Source organism: Patella vulgata, chromosome 1, assembly GCF_932274485.2.
Source record: "Patella vulgata chromosome 1, xgPatVulg1.2, whole genome shotgun sequence".
Classification (NCBI taxonomy): domain Eukaryota; kingdom Metazoa; phylum Mollusca; class Gastropoda; family Patellidae; genus Patella; species Patella vulgata.
In genome coordinates, this window is record NC_065879.2 from 13,422,334 (window position 1) to 13,438,076 (window position 15,743).

The following is a 15,743-nucleotide window of genomic DNA, read 5'->3' on the forward strand; positions in this document are numbered from 1 at the left end:
TTCCAGATTATTTTATTGTAAACTTCCTTCCATGCACAGAAGGCATTCAGTAACTGTATAATACATACATGTATGGGGACTTGAGAAATAAATAATTCATTAAACATTCCCACTAGGTTGTGACCTGATTTTCTTAACATTCTAACTCCCACACAAGTCAAAGTTCTTTACAAAGTTTTTACTACGTATTCATGGCAGTCACATAAGTAATGCTCTAGGCAAATAAATTTCAAGTCTTGAACATGTCAGATGTTTTGATAATGTGCAGTAACAATGTTACCTAGGCAATGAAATTACATGTAATCTCTGCACCGTGTGCACTTATTTTAATACAAATTGTCTAGATGGTATTCATGCAAACAAATCTGGTTGATTTATGGTATGCTTTATCTCGTTATATATATTAATAGGATCTGATGTATTATGGACAACTCTAACAGAGAAAAAATGTTATTTCCTCAGATTTAGCAAATGAAATGCTTAATATGCTCATAATAAATTCTCAAGAAATTGAGAATTAAACATACATTATACAAGACCTAATTCTGCCTATTGCAGGTCTTTCTTTAGGTCTGAAATATTATCTAAATTATTAATTAGATATTAATTAACTTATCCAGACCATAATCAACTCTCGATGTCATCGATATCATCGCTAGCCTGCAAAATTTATTGGATTAGGATCCGATTTGCTGCTCAACTTTCATTCATGATTAAATCATGAAATTGATAATCGAGACTGTGTTTTTTATTGTACAGACTTTAGTAATGATGATCGAGGCTAGGCCGAAAATTCAATCGCTAAATTCTCGGTTCAGAGTAGATCAATTTGACTGAAATTTTCAGCAAATTCCCGTTACATTATCTAGTTTTTAACCATTATAGTGAGAACTGCCAGCTCTTTATCTAATCTCCCATAATGTATCTTTAAGACTATCATATTGCACACCAAGTGGAGGGAGAAAGATTAATTAAGATACAAGTGTGAGTAAGTTTGTTTATAGTAAATCGTACCAGACAGTTTATAGCTAGATATGCTGATGATTAAGTCAAGAAAAGAAACGCGAATGATAATATTACTGCAGGATGAGCATTACAGTGAATCTATGAATTCAGCGAATCCATCCTTCAAGTCACTGATCCACCCAAGATATTATCAATAAAACTTTGTTAAAAGTCAGGTAAAGGACCATTGAGTGTAACTGTCAAAGGAGTGAGAGAGAGAAAGAGAGAGATAAGAGAGAGAGAGAGAAATGGGGTTTAACGTCCACTCGACATAAACTAGGTCATTTTGGGACTAACACATGGTTCAATTTTATTTCAATAATTCGCTTGCACGTAGGGGTCTTTTAGCAGTGGCCAGTGGGAGGAAACTGGAGGACCTGGAGAAAACCCACAAGGCTGGACAGGCGACCCTACTCCTTGTCACGTACAACCGGGGATTCGAAACCATGCCAGGTGACTCAATGACAGGCCTTATGATACAGCGCGCACATGCTAACCATTCAGCCATCCAACACCTCCAACTGTCAAACAAGTAGGGCTATAGGACGGGATACATTGTAGGAATGTAGTAATGTGGTCCTGCTCTTATTATTTTTATCAATTTATTATAATTCATTCAGATTTTTATCTATATAAATTTAGATATTGAATTTCATACATACATGAACATGTACGACGTAAAATAAACCATCCATGCATTATCCCATGAAAGACTCCATTCAACACAACAAGCAATATAATATATGTCAGATCCAAGTTAGAAACTTAGAATCAAATGAAATAGGGTTTAAAAATCTAATTTTCTGCACAAACCGGGTTTAATGGTAACAGGTATACACCATACAGTGTGATATGAGTGAAACTTTGCCTGGACAAACAACTACATGTAGATGCTGTTCATTGCAGGCCCTCTACCCTACACCACTGACTGAAAACATAACTGAGGAGAGACGGAGAGAAATGGGGTTTTAACGTCCACTCGACACAAACTACATGTAGGTCATATTGGGGCTAACATATGGTTTAATTTTATTTCAATAATTCGCTTGCACGTAGGGGTCTTTAACAGTGGAAGAAAATCAGAGGACCAAGAGGACACAGAGAAAACCTATGAGGTTGGACAGGTGACCCTACTCCTTGTCACGTACAACCAGGTAATCGAAACCACGCCAGTTGACTCAATGACAGACCCTCAGTCAACACATGGATGGATCTGGGACCGCCCGGTTAGTGAGCCAGCACCTTAATCACTGAGCCACCATGGCAATAGAAACGTAGAAAGATATTTCTATTAAAATGCAAATTATCCTAATGGTGATGTACGGAGGGAGATATTTTTCTCAGCAGAGTAAACAACATAAATATCTAGCTGTTTAAATGCGCACAACTTTTTAAAACACAAAGAACTGGTCTCACAAAGAACAGGTCTCACAAAGAACAGGTATAACAAGTAAAACATGGTTGTAATAAGTGTAAAGTCACACAGTTCACCATTTGAATAAATTACAGGAGATATTTAAAGTGACAGATCAGGTTTTTTATCTACCAGTTTTTACTGGCATACTGATTATAATCAAATTGTTCTTAGTACAAATAGTTCAACAATTATAATAACATATATACTGCTAGTAACTACATGTAAATGGTAGCCTATACTAGGGGTGCAGGCTGTTTCGTAACCTGGCTGTTTCGTACCTAGTTCATTCATACCTCAAATTATGGTCAATAATCCCAACTCACTCATCAATTACCATCAATAATCCCAAACTCACTTATAAGAATGGTTCAGTTTGGTTTCTTTTTTTTCAAATATCAAATATCATCAATAATTCTAACTTATTCATCAGCTACAATATGGTAGCTGTGTCATGTCTTATCACTCAGTTACAAAAGTAATCTAGGTGACATGAAATAATTCTAATTCAAATCATTTAATTATGCGGTAAGGTTTTATCTTTATTTCAATTTATTTCAACAACATATAGAGGAAAGGTATGAATCAATTTGAGGTACGAATGAACTAGCTCCGAAACAGCCAGGTTATGAAACAGCTCCTTTCATATACTAGTTGTTATTTATTTATGCGGCAAAAATTACTCCTTAAGCTGGGTTTAAACCATGAGATTTGTCTGTGAGATTGTCTCTGTTGAAACAGCTGGCAGTGTGGCATTGACAATATAATTTTAGAAAAGAGTAACACTATAATGTAGCATAATGTAGCATAATGTAATCTCTCCTAAGTACATGTACAACTGTACTAAACAGATTATTAATATGCAATAGAAAAGGTCAAGTAGTATGATTATATGCAAATATAAAAGGTCAAATGTTTAAGATTAACCAGTGTTATTATCAACTACAAGATGTTAAAATAGTCATGACCTTTCTAGAAATCTGTGGTCTTTCTTTTAAAACATTTCATGGTCATATTTTTCTACAAGTTTCACATGTCAAGCTTGCGGGTCAAGAGTTGCAGTAACAAAGTTGGGGTTTAAGTCCAATCGACACAAGGGGGATCACGTGGCTAAGTGGGTAAGACGCTGGCTCGCTAGCCTGGAGGTCGGTTGTTCGATCCCTGCATTGGCTGAGAAAGTTCATCCAGATTTTCCTGCGTGGTTTCCCCCCTTGTCAGTGATGCAGGACGGAGGGCCTGACAAGGCCAGCTGTCTAGTCATTCAGATGGTACAAAAAACCGAGGTCCTGTGTACATATTGGCATGCACGTAAAAGATCCCTTGGCAGTTGGAATTCAATAAAAGATTAGTACGTAGTGCCGCTGCCTGGGCAAAATATCCCACATAGCACACTTTATGGCGTATGCCCGTCTTCATTAGCCCAGTTTAGGAGCAGAACAGTAGGACGTTAAACCCCATTTCATTTCCAATCGACACAAACCAGGTCATTATGGGCTTAAGATACATATATGGTTCAAGTTTATATCAATCATTTGCTTGTGTGTAGGGGTCTTCAGCAGTAGGAGCAAAAAAGAGAATCCGGAGAAAACCCACCAGGTTGGATAGGCGACCCAAATCCTTGTCACATCAGTCCTTCACGTTTAAGGGGAGCTTTCGTTCCTGCTCCCCTCGACGCACGTCGGCTTTCCTTCGAAGGAGTCATTAAAGACTCCTGCAAATTAGCTAAATCGCTCTCCTAAATATTGAGACTAATAAACTACTTTCAGTTTTTGTTTACTTTTAAACTGCATATATTCAAGGTATCAGGAGCTTTTTATGGCTCCTGCACAATTTTATAAACATGAAGGACTGTCACATACAAGTGGGGAATAGAAAACTACACCCTCACTCCCCTCCCCCAGCCACACTTCATGTTAAGCCTATACAGGAGAGGGTCTAGGAGAGAGTCTATACATGCACATTTAAAAGAGTAAATTTCCTTCAAAAATTGCCTCACATGCAAGGAAATCAACTTCAAACTTTCCAGGCTTGTATATTTAAATTATGATTACAGAAGATTTTCCAAAATTATAGAACTCAAAGATGCATTAAATATAATATGTAAGAGCTAAATCTGCCTATTGCAGGTCTTAGTTCTGGCTTCACATTCTATATAAATATCATTTAGACAGTTATTCACATGCCAAACCTATAATCAACTCTCTAGTTCATCGGATGGATGTGATTTACAAGGATATAAAAATCTATTTTTGAACTATTATTATAGCTCTTTAAACATACATTATGAAAGAGCTGAATCTGTCGATTGCAGGTCTTTCTTTAGGCTTGAAATGTTATCTAAATTATTAATTAGACATTAATTAACCTATCCAGACCATAATCAACTCTAGATGGCATCGCTAGCCTGCATTCTTTAGTGGATTATGAGCCGATTTACTGCATAACTCTCCTTCACGATTTAATGATTAAATGGATAATACAGACTACGCTTTTTATCGTACTGAGTTTAGTAATGATGATCGGGGCTAGGCGGAAATTTCAACTGCTTAGTTCTCGGTTCAAAGTGGATCAATTTGAATGAAATTTTCAGCAAATTGCCTTTAGATTATCTAGTTTTTAACTATTATAGTGAGAACTGCCAACTCGTTACCGAATCTCCCATAATGTATGTTTAACTAAATCTTACATAATGTATCTTTAATACTTATAAATATTTGTATTATAAAATAAATGATATTATTACCTTAGGTCGTTTCCACACCACTCCTTGCATTTTATTGGGGGTGTAAAACAGGGATCGATCATCTGGCGGGAACTCTGTGTCAATAAATAATGTCCCCTTTTCCTTGCTTTCTTTCTTGAGGGCATCATAATCCTGATTTTTATATTTAACAACGGAACCAAATAAATTCTTTAACATTTTGTCTGGCTATCTGAAATCAAATGATATATTCATAAAAATAGGCCCTACATATATAAATATTTAATACACATACACGTACATGTATATGTACCATAAAAAAAATTATCTTTCTCACTGAGGAATTTATTCCACATATTACTTAAGAAATGGTTATAACATCCTACAGTTCTACAGGGCTAAATTCTGGTACATGCAGTGTGATATGAGGAGAATTTTGACCAGACAGTGGCGTTTTCATCTACTCTTAATTGAATTCCAACAAGATATGTATGCAGGCTCTCCGTCCGGTATCACTGACATGAGAAAACCCATGCTGGAAAAGCCTACGTAACTTTGTCAGGAATCCGAGTGTTCCTGGTTAGTGATGCAGCACGTTTATCACTGATCTGCCACAGCTCCATATCACTGGAGAAGAAAGAGAGAGAGAGAGAAATGGGGTTTAACGTCCACTCGACACAACTAGATCATTTCGGGACTAACATATGGTTTAATTTTATTTCAATAATTCGCTTGCGCATAGGGGTCTTTAGCAGTGGGAGGAAACCGGAGGACCTGGAGAAAACCCACGAGGTTGGACAGGCGACCCTACTCCTTGTCACGTACAACCGGGGATTCGAAACCACGCCAGTCGACTCAATGACAGACTTTATGATACAGCGCGCGCACGCTAACCATTCAGCCATCCAACCCCCCTCGAGAAGAAAAATGCTTCATACTTGAATACAATGGAAAAACAGGTGTATGTACATGCTGACTGATAAAGATATTCTGATCAAATCACATCCCAGTCAATATTTTGTTTAAACTAGCATATAAATGTTAAAATTACATTTTAAAAATTGCGTCTTTACTTCAAGATTCCTCTTAAATGCCAGTAGTAAGAGATGTTTACGTTTATACAATTTTTAATGTTAAAGACCTTGACACAGTATATCTACAAAGCCATACTGACATACACACATGTACATGTAGCGTATATGTCACTCAATGAATAGGGTATAAATAAATAAACAGCTATACCCTGTATACTACAATTGCTTACAAATATATTCATGCTAGGATATATTCCTCTGAATCACACTATACAGTCAATATCAGGCAAGGTGTATTGTCAGGCTTATTGGAAAGGTCATTTGCATACGGAAAATTCATCCGTCGGGGATTCTAATAATGTGACCAGACGTCTAATCCTAACTCGAGCCATGAATGAAATTGGGTTTAACATCCTACTTTTCTACACATAGTCATGAATACGACAGAACTACATGTAAGCACGGTATATATAGTCAATATTGCATAGAGTCTACACTAGTACTACATGTACTGTCTGGTCATTTGAGTACGGAAAGTTCATCTGTAGGGAGGTCATACAGAAAATTCATTTCCCATGGAATTCTGATAAATGTGATGTCTGGCCCTCACACTTGACCCTAGCCCTTGTGGGACTGATACATGTACTACCAAATTCTTGTTTCTATAACCAAGTGGACAAGCTATCGGGTCGAGTGCATTTTCAGGACATCTTCAGGGAATTCCAATAATGTGATGTCTAACCCTAACCATGGAGATTCCTATAATAAAGAAATGGACTAGCTATTGGGCTGCTTGGGCAGGTCACATGACCATCAAATTCCAAAGGTGGGACCTCGAAACCTGACTTACGACCCGACTTGAAATATTTGTCGTGAGACCTGGCAGTCGTGACAATTACATGTAGTCTCGGTGAGGGGACATGATTTTAACTTTGCTTATGGCTACTTGAATGGGACTTGTGCTTTTATGAAGACTTTGGACTCGACTCAGATTCGAGGCACCGCAACTTGCTCCCACCTCTGCATTCCCGTTATGAACAAGTGCATCAGCTATCCACATGCTCAGCAGTAAAAGATTGGTCATTATACATTAAGTAGAGTATGTAAATTTACAACCTTCTCAACCGACCCCGACAATAGACTATCCCTATAGAAGTTGTTTTTTGTTTGTTATCAACAACTGAGAGTGACTCATAACCTATAAACTCTATACACATAATGGACCAGAAAACATATGTTGCCCTAAAATCATTCATATAAAATTATAAATTCTCTAAGCTTCAGCTTATTATTGGGTATTTTCAATAAAATTATAATCTGGTGTCCCAGACAAGGCATTGTCAGTCCAAGTTTATGTTTAGAGTGCAGATAAAATCAATTCTTATATTATCCATGTCTGGAAATAAGACAGAAATGGGGTTTAACGTCCACTCGACACAAACTAGGTCATTTTGGGACTATCATATGGTTAATTGTATTTACATAATTCGCTTGCGCGTAGGGGTCTTTAGCAGCGGGAGGAAACCAGAGAAAACCCACGAGGTTGGATAGGCGATCCTATTCCTTGTCACGTAGTCTGGAAATAAACCACCTGTCACAGACATCAGGTACAAATTCGGGTTTTATCAGTTATTATAATCCCGGCAAATGATCACTGTATACATGAGCTACAAATCGTGTACTGAAGCTACACCAGGGTTCTCACTTCAAAATTTTGTCAGTCAAGTTATTACTGTTTGAAGTTTTGAGATAGACTGTTTATTTTCGTAGCAACGTTTACTGGTTAATCGAGACTCAGCCTTGCTTCTCCATTTTTAAATTAAATCATTAAATGGTGATTGTATTTCTATCTGTTTAAATCTCTAGATAGGCTTGTCTAAATAATAATTCCTATAACATTTGAAGCCAAAAAACCCAAAAAAACCTGCAATAGACAGATTTAGCTCTAACATAATGCATCTTTAAAGTTTTTTTATACATAAAACTTTAAACCAATAATTGTTTTATGGTTCAATTCATTGAAATTTTTATTTTAAAGGGAGCGTTATGCAACATTTATATAAACAGCCAATCTGATTAAAATATAGATCTATATTTCGTTTAGTTTTTTTATACTTTCGATGGCCTACACTACATGAAGATCTGACAAGTTATAGCCATAGGTCACGTCAGGGGTCAAAGACCGACTTATGACACTATCATGCTATATATATTTCAAAAATAAATAACGCAAAATGAATATTTTGGAAATTTAATTTCATTCAAATTACTTTATTTTGAACGTAGTTGTAGTTTTGACAAGAAGTGTTCATTGATGTACACAGTACTTGTCGCTGGAGTCTTAGCCTCACTTTTCCATTTTCAAATTAAATCAATCTACTTAAAATCGGAGCCATCCGATGACATCAAGAGTGGATTATGGTCTTGTCATGTTAATAAATGTCTAATTAATAATTTAAATAACAATTACGGCTCAAAGAAAGACCTACAATAGGCAGATTTATCTCTTACATAATGTATGTTTAAGGCATTTAAAGACCTACAATAGGCACATTTAGCTCTTACAAGACACATAAATTGACAGGTTAGTTCTCCAGTGGGTCAATTTCACTGACCATCAAGACTTAGAAGTGAGCTCCTACACTAATTACATCAACCTCCAGTTTTACAAGTAACACACCACGATTTGTACACACATCCTTAATCCTGTTTTATATGTACATGTTGTCGCTGGTTACATGGAAACAGTCCCATTACATTTGTATTAGATCAACTTTTTCAAAGTCAGAAACACAGCAAAAACACACACATGGAAACCGAGCCTTAATATCTACATTATGTACTATTAACTTACCCTTTCTAGATGCACCCCTTTTTCAATAAATTAAAATACATACCTCTTTAAAAAAAAAAGCCAAACAATATTACACAAACTTTGTCTAATATATGTACACTGAATACTTTCTAGGTACAACTAGCTGCGTAGAAAAGGAATGTAGAATAAATTGAGTTAGAGTCTAGTGGACACAATAACTCACATGCCAAAACAAAAGATAACTTCACACTTCACACACTATTTTAAACAAAAAATTATTTACACAATACACTTAAGCCTTTTGTACTTAAAAATAGCCATAGAGTAAATAAATGAAACAATTCTTCCAACACTGTATCTTATCACACAGTAGTACATAATAATCACTCTTGCACAACAAATACTTGAGGGTAGTTTAAAAAAAAAAAAAAAATATAGCTTATTTATTACGTTTTAAAACAATACAATCAACAATAACAATGAATAGATAACTAACAAAATAAACTCCTTATTTTTAAGTCAACAATAGAATTAGACCTACAGATAGATAACACTATTCCTGAAGCATTGATTAGGAGAATTGCATTATCAGTATATTAAAGATGTATTATGTAAGATTGCGATAAAGAGATGCAACATTTCCAGCTATATACTAGTTAAAAATAGATAATAAAAAGAGAATATATTGAAAATGTCAGCCAAATTTCTTCATTCTGAGCTAAGTTATGACCGTTTGAAGAATAGTGTAGTCTATCATTCTTAGGCCAATAAACAAGGTCTCAATTATCCATATTTAATTAAATTATTAACTGGCAATCGTGTTTAAATTCATTGAAAATCACAATCATCTGATAGTGTAGAGAGTTGATTATGGGCTTGGCATGTGAATAAATGTCTAATTAATGGTACATTTGAGGCCAAATGAAAGATCTGCAATACATAATGCATCTTTAACCACAGCTACATAGTTTCCATTTACTCATCTTCTTAAAATTTAGACTTTAATAAGAGGTTAGAACAAACTGAAATGGCTATTGAAGACTTGCAAATACCATGCAGTGTGGTATGAGACAAATTTTGACCAGCATTTTTGCCTCTTCTGCATCAAATTCTTACAGTCAAGGGTTCATTTGCATGCACGCCAACGGGGCACTTTGGTTTTTCATCCCATCCAAAGGACTAGACTGTGTTTCTTGCCAGGTCTTCTCTCCCGGTCCTCTGTCCTTCACCACCAGCATAAGGTAACCAAGCTGGCAAAATCCCACACAGGGATCGAACTCAGTAGCTAACCTATTTGTTATGTTAAAGTACTACTCCTAATTTATATCATAACTTATATTGTAGCTTAAAGATACATTATGCAAGATTTAGATAAAGAGCTGGCCGTTTTTGCTATACTAGTTCCAAAATAGATAAAGAAAAATGAATATATTGAAAATATCATTCAAATTACTTTATTCTGAGCCAAGTTATCACTGAACTTTGTAGTTTTGAAAACATGTGTGCATTGATTGTTTATTATTGTGACCACGGTACTGGTATTCGAAACTTAGCCTCGCTTCTCCATTTTCAATCCTTGTGATCCAATGTGCATTCGGCCGCTCAACCCACTGGTCCCACCGTTGTAATACTATATAGATATTATTAGTACCAGTATTTAGTTCATTAATTTTACTCATGTGAATAACATTCTCCAGTCAGCAGTTTCTATTGAAATATCAATAACTTATTATATATACCAAAAGATTTAATAGACTGAATATTGATAAAACGGACTATATATAGACCCACATGTTTATGTAAGCTAATATACTGATAGCAGGCCTACTAGCACTATGTAATACAAATAGTACAATGTAACAACAGCGTTATTAGGCCTACATGTATAATACAAATAGCACTATGTAACAACAGTATGCTTGTAGGCCTACATGTACAAAAGTACAAACAGCACAATGTAACAAAAGCAGCCTAGATAAATGTACAAATGTATATACTTATAGTAGGCCTACATTGTAGAAATAGCATCATGTAACAACAGTATGATTCTAGGCCTACGTGTACTTACAGTAGGCCTACATATTGCACATATAGGCTCTACTGTATGTTAGAACAGAAGAGTTATTCAGTAAATGACAGACCACACTATTCACCAATGGCTCTAACAAAAATCAATTGGGAGGACAAATTATGTAGACATCCCTACAGTGGCTACATACATGTATAAGTAAGCCTACATTATGTTCTACTAGAAGACATGTAGCAGACTTATTACAACTTTTGATTGAATAACCTTAATCAGCATTAATAGATTCATCTACATGTGATTATGTATAGTAGGTAAGTTGGCTAAATTGTGCTACCATACTTAAAATTGATAAGAGAGAGAAAGAATGAAATAGGGTTTAACATCCACTTGACTAAAACTAGGTTATTTTGGGACTAACATAGGGTTAAATTTTATTTCAGTAGTTAACTTGCGAGTTGCGCATAGAAGTCTTTAGTAGTGGGAGCAAACTAGAACCTATAGAACTAGTTGAAGGGGGGAGTTAATTTATTTCAATTTAGGCCTCAGGTTTTCAGTCCATCAGAGCAAATTGGCAACTCAACTTGTCAGCCCCACAGAAAGTGGGAAATGATCGCTAGAACCCACAGAACTAGTTAAAGAGGCATTAGAACACTGGTGATCTTCCTTTGTCAGTAATTTTATTTTTGATTTGTCATGACATGGCAGAGTTCTTTCTATCAGATGTGTTGAACAAAATGAGACTGATTTGTCAATAAAAATCCACATAGATTTGTATCTTTATTATAGTCTATAATCTACTGACAAGTATGTATACAACTCTATAACACTAGGGGGGGGGGGGGTGGATGGCCGAATGGTTAGCACACACGCTGTATCATACGGTCTGTCATTGAGTCAACTGGCGGGATTTCGATTTCCTGGTTGTACGAGACAAGGAGTAGGGTCGCCTGTCCAACCTCGTGGGTTTTCTCTGGGTCCTCCGGTTTCCTCCCACTGCTAAAGACCCCTACGCGCAAGCGAATTATTGAAATAAAAAAATTAAATCATATGTTAGTCCCGAAATGACCTAGTTTGTGTCGAGTGGACATTAAACCCCATTTCTCTCTCTCTATAACACTAATCAAGAGGTTACGTGGCTTCTTTATGTGTGCATTCTTCTGAGCAGGCCGTAAAATTTTATAGTCACATAGCGGCTGTCGTTCGTAGCCATGTTTGGAAATTGTCTTTTTTCAAAAATGCTGATGGGTAAGAACTAGTTTCGGTCATTTTCCATAGCCCTCGGTCTCGACCGGCATATACAGCCGACACAGAACCCATGGTCTACATGTATAGTAAGTGCAGGAGAACCGCACTACACACAAACAAAACCAATGAGACAAACCTGTGGACAAGACAAACTACACAGAAATAAACAACAAATATCAAATCAAGTGAATGGATCCGAGGGGCCACATGTATAGAGAGAGCGAGAGAGAAATGGGGTTTAACATCCACTCGACACAAACTAGGTCATTTCGGGACTAACATATGGTTTTAATTTTATTTACATAATTCGCTTGCGCGTAGGGGTCTTTAGCTGTGGGAGGAAACCGGAGGCCCCGGAGAAAACCCACGAGGTTGGACAGGCGACCCTACTCCTTGCCACGTACAACCGGGGATTCGAAACCACGCTAGTCGACCCAATGACAGACTTTATGATACAGCGCGCGCGCGCTAACCATTCAGCCATCCAACCCCCCGCCACATGTATAGTCCTGGGCCTGTAATCTGCCAACGACACTCGGTATATAGTGGTTTATACATGTTCAGAGGATGATCTAGAATACCTTAGATCTAAGTAGCAAGTTTTGGAATTTCTGATAATAGACTGAATCTAGGGTTATTTTGAACAGGACATCATATGAATTAGAGCTGGCGGAAAATATTGATATGCCGATAATCGTAGGTAAAGTGTTTCGATACAGATTTAAAATATCGATAATTGGGCAATTATACTATATAGGTAGTCATTTGTGAGAAAAGATCTATGTAAAAGATTATCCTTATCACAGTATATTTTTGTAATGCATGCTTGGGCCTAAACATGTAGCTTGGTAACTGTAATTATACAGAAAAGTAATTCAACACACATTTTGTTTTTTACGCGAGATGCCAGCGCCACAGAGTAAAAATACCAACACTAACAACTGTCGACATGCTACGTATGACGTGACATATTGTGGAATATTGAGATCTCATAGTGACCAAGAGTCAAAAACATGAAATAAGCCTGTGAAATGGATGTGGAATCCGTTTCATATTAAGCGACAAAGATATGTCAAGCGGTGATAGTACGAAGTTGATTGAGTTTCGACACCTTGGTTTTGGTATGGAATGCTATTATTTTATTGTCAAATCAATACAAAATGTATACAAAATGATATTGCAACATAAACTCACATATAATTTGTTATTGATATACAAATTATGAACACTTTCAAAACAAATTGTAAGTAAAAATAATTTTCCAATTGCAATATTATCGATTATGGCAAATGGTCGGCGATCATCGATACATGAAAACAGTATCAATTACTAGCAGTAATATGAATCATAACATTATATATTATATAACTGGTTTAGACTTGCTCAGTAGCTGGTAGGCCTAGGCCTACACAATACCGGTACCGGTATTTATTTGTTTTGCCGTGCTTCTTGAAATGCTGACTGAAATTTTTTGCTACAATGCAGGATGCTACATAACAAATAATTGTTAATGATTCATTAACAAGTAGGCTTACATATACTTGGATAAAAAAAAAATGAATAACTATCACCGTCTCATGTGTTACCGGTACATGTATATATGTAGTCAATCCGTTAAACAGCTGAAGCATGCACGTCAATTAAAATACAAATGTACCGTTCGAACAGCTCGAAGCTAATAATACAAAATATGCAAAATAAAGTATAGATAACAATTTACTGGTCGAATAACTAAAAGCTAAAGTCCATAAACCAGTGCACTGTTGTACTAAATTAACTATTCGTAAGATTGCTACCGTTTCCTTGGCTTGGCATCGTTTTCGGCCACCGGTCGTAAACAATGTGCGAAACCTGAGCCCGAAATCCGATACCTTTCTTCAGAAACTTTTGATTACCATACACATCGCTTTAGCCTCGCACCTTTCCAATGTGACAAAATAATATAAATTTGTTAGTGTCTGTCTACGATGTCGTTTAAATGGTAAAAATAATAATTGCAAACGTTACCTGAAATTATTGATTGCAAACAAGAATTTTATAATGAACTCTCCACTTCTAAGCGTTGTTTACTTGACGGTATTAATCACGAACCGCACCCTACGGAATTTACCGGAGATTACCGAAACATAAAGAATCTTGAAAATTTACGGACACGATTTGGAATTCAGACGACTTTATAGTGATATTGAATTAGTGAAGACAACTTCGATTCTTTACAATTAAAAAGTTCTTAAACATCGATTTACGTACGGGTGTGGGAAAACAGAACCCAGTATGCAATTGTTTTGGTTTTAAAAAAAACCCAACAAACAAAAAACAAGATTTGTCTGTAAGGCTGAGCGAAGGGGAGTATCTACCTCTTGCAAGTTTGTTTTTTTTTGGTGGGGGGGGGGGGGGTAAGGGGGGCTTCAAATGTTATATAAACTATTATTTAGACATATATTCAAATTACAAGCCTATAATCAACTCTCTAGACCATTAGATTGAAACACAATCTCCATTTAATGATTTAATTTAAAAATGGTGGATCAAACAGTCTCGAATAACAATTAAGTAGGCAACAATCTATGCTACATTTTGTCAAAACTTCAAACAGTGATAACTTCGCTCAGAATAATGTAATTTGAATGAAATTTTTAATAAATTCATTTTGCATTTTCTAGCTTTATCTAATTTAATGTATCTTTAAGTGATAAAGGGTTGGTTGGACCTTAGTCGTGTGATGCGGACTCATGTCCGACTTAAGTTGCATCAAAGACATGACCTGAAACACGACTTGAAATATTTATCGAGACTCGACTTTAATTGACTCTTTCAAGTCTACATGTTGTGGAATTTTTACGTTTGTCCTACAACAAAATTTAATTAAGAGCCAATGCATGCAAATGCAAATCAAGTTCTATAGTCACAATCATTAAGACAACATGCTAGGATGCATCCTACACCTTTCTCAAACGGCTTTAGATCAAAAGTTTTAAGTTTTGAATTTTTAAATAAAACACGTACTGTTCACAAGACTAAAATGGTAGCCTATTTATTTATTAAAACCCCGAGAAAAGATGAAATGAATTAGTTTAATCTGATTAAAACACAGATCCTATTTCGTTTTTTATTTCGTTTTATTTGTCTGTACTACACTAGGATCTGGAAGAGTTGTTATATAATCTGCGTTCTGGATAGCGTGATGGATTAGCCAATGAACGCAACGGTTATGGCAACTTCTTGCCGTATGCTGTAAAGGAACTGTGGGTAAACCACTAGAAACATCAACGCTGATTGATTAATCAATGTCTGACATCAAAAGTCGCTTGTACGACCCCTGACGCGAACTCCCAACACAACTGGTCAGATCTTCATGTAGTGTAGGCCATTGTAAGTATAAAAAACGAAAGGAAAAATATAGATCTGTATTTTAACCAGATTGGAATTAGTTTGACCGAAGTCATAATATTTCTATACATGTATTCTGATATAATCAACCACGTCATCTGCTAATTCCT

At 36.0% G+C, this 15,743-nt stretch overlaps 1 protein-coding gene across 1 annotated transcript in view; it reads right to left on the reverse strand.

The window, feature by feature from the left end:
* Positions 1 to 14,525, reverse strand: part of LOC126808635 (calpain-5) — a 28,436-nt gene extending 13,911 nt beyond the window's left edge. Inside the window, exons 1-2 of the mRNA XM_056103548.1 lie at positions 14,251 to 14,525; positions 5,163 to 5,352 (exon numbers count right to left, since the gene is read on the reverse strand). Of these exons, the coding sequence (XP_055959523.1) occupies positions 5,163 to 5,339 (177 nt within the window). The 5' untranslated portion in view covers positions 5,340 to 5,352; positions 14,251 to 14,525. The remainder of the gene's footprint in view (positions 1 to 5,162; positions 5,353 to 14,250) is intronic.
* Between the last annotated feature and the right edge of the window lie 1,218 nt (positions 14,526 to 15,743).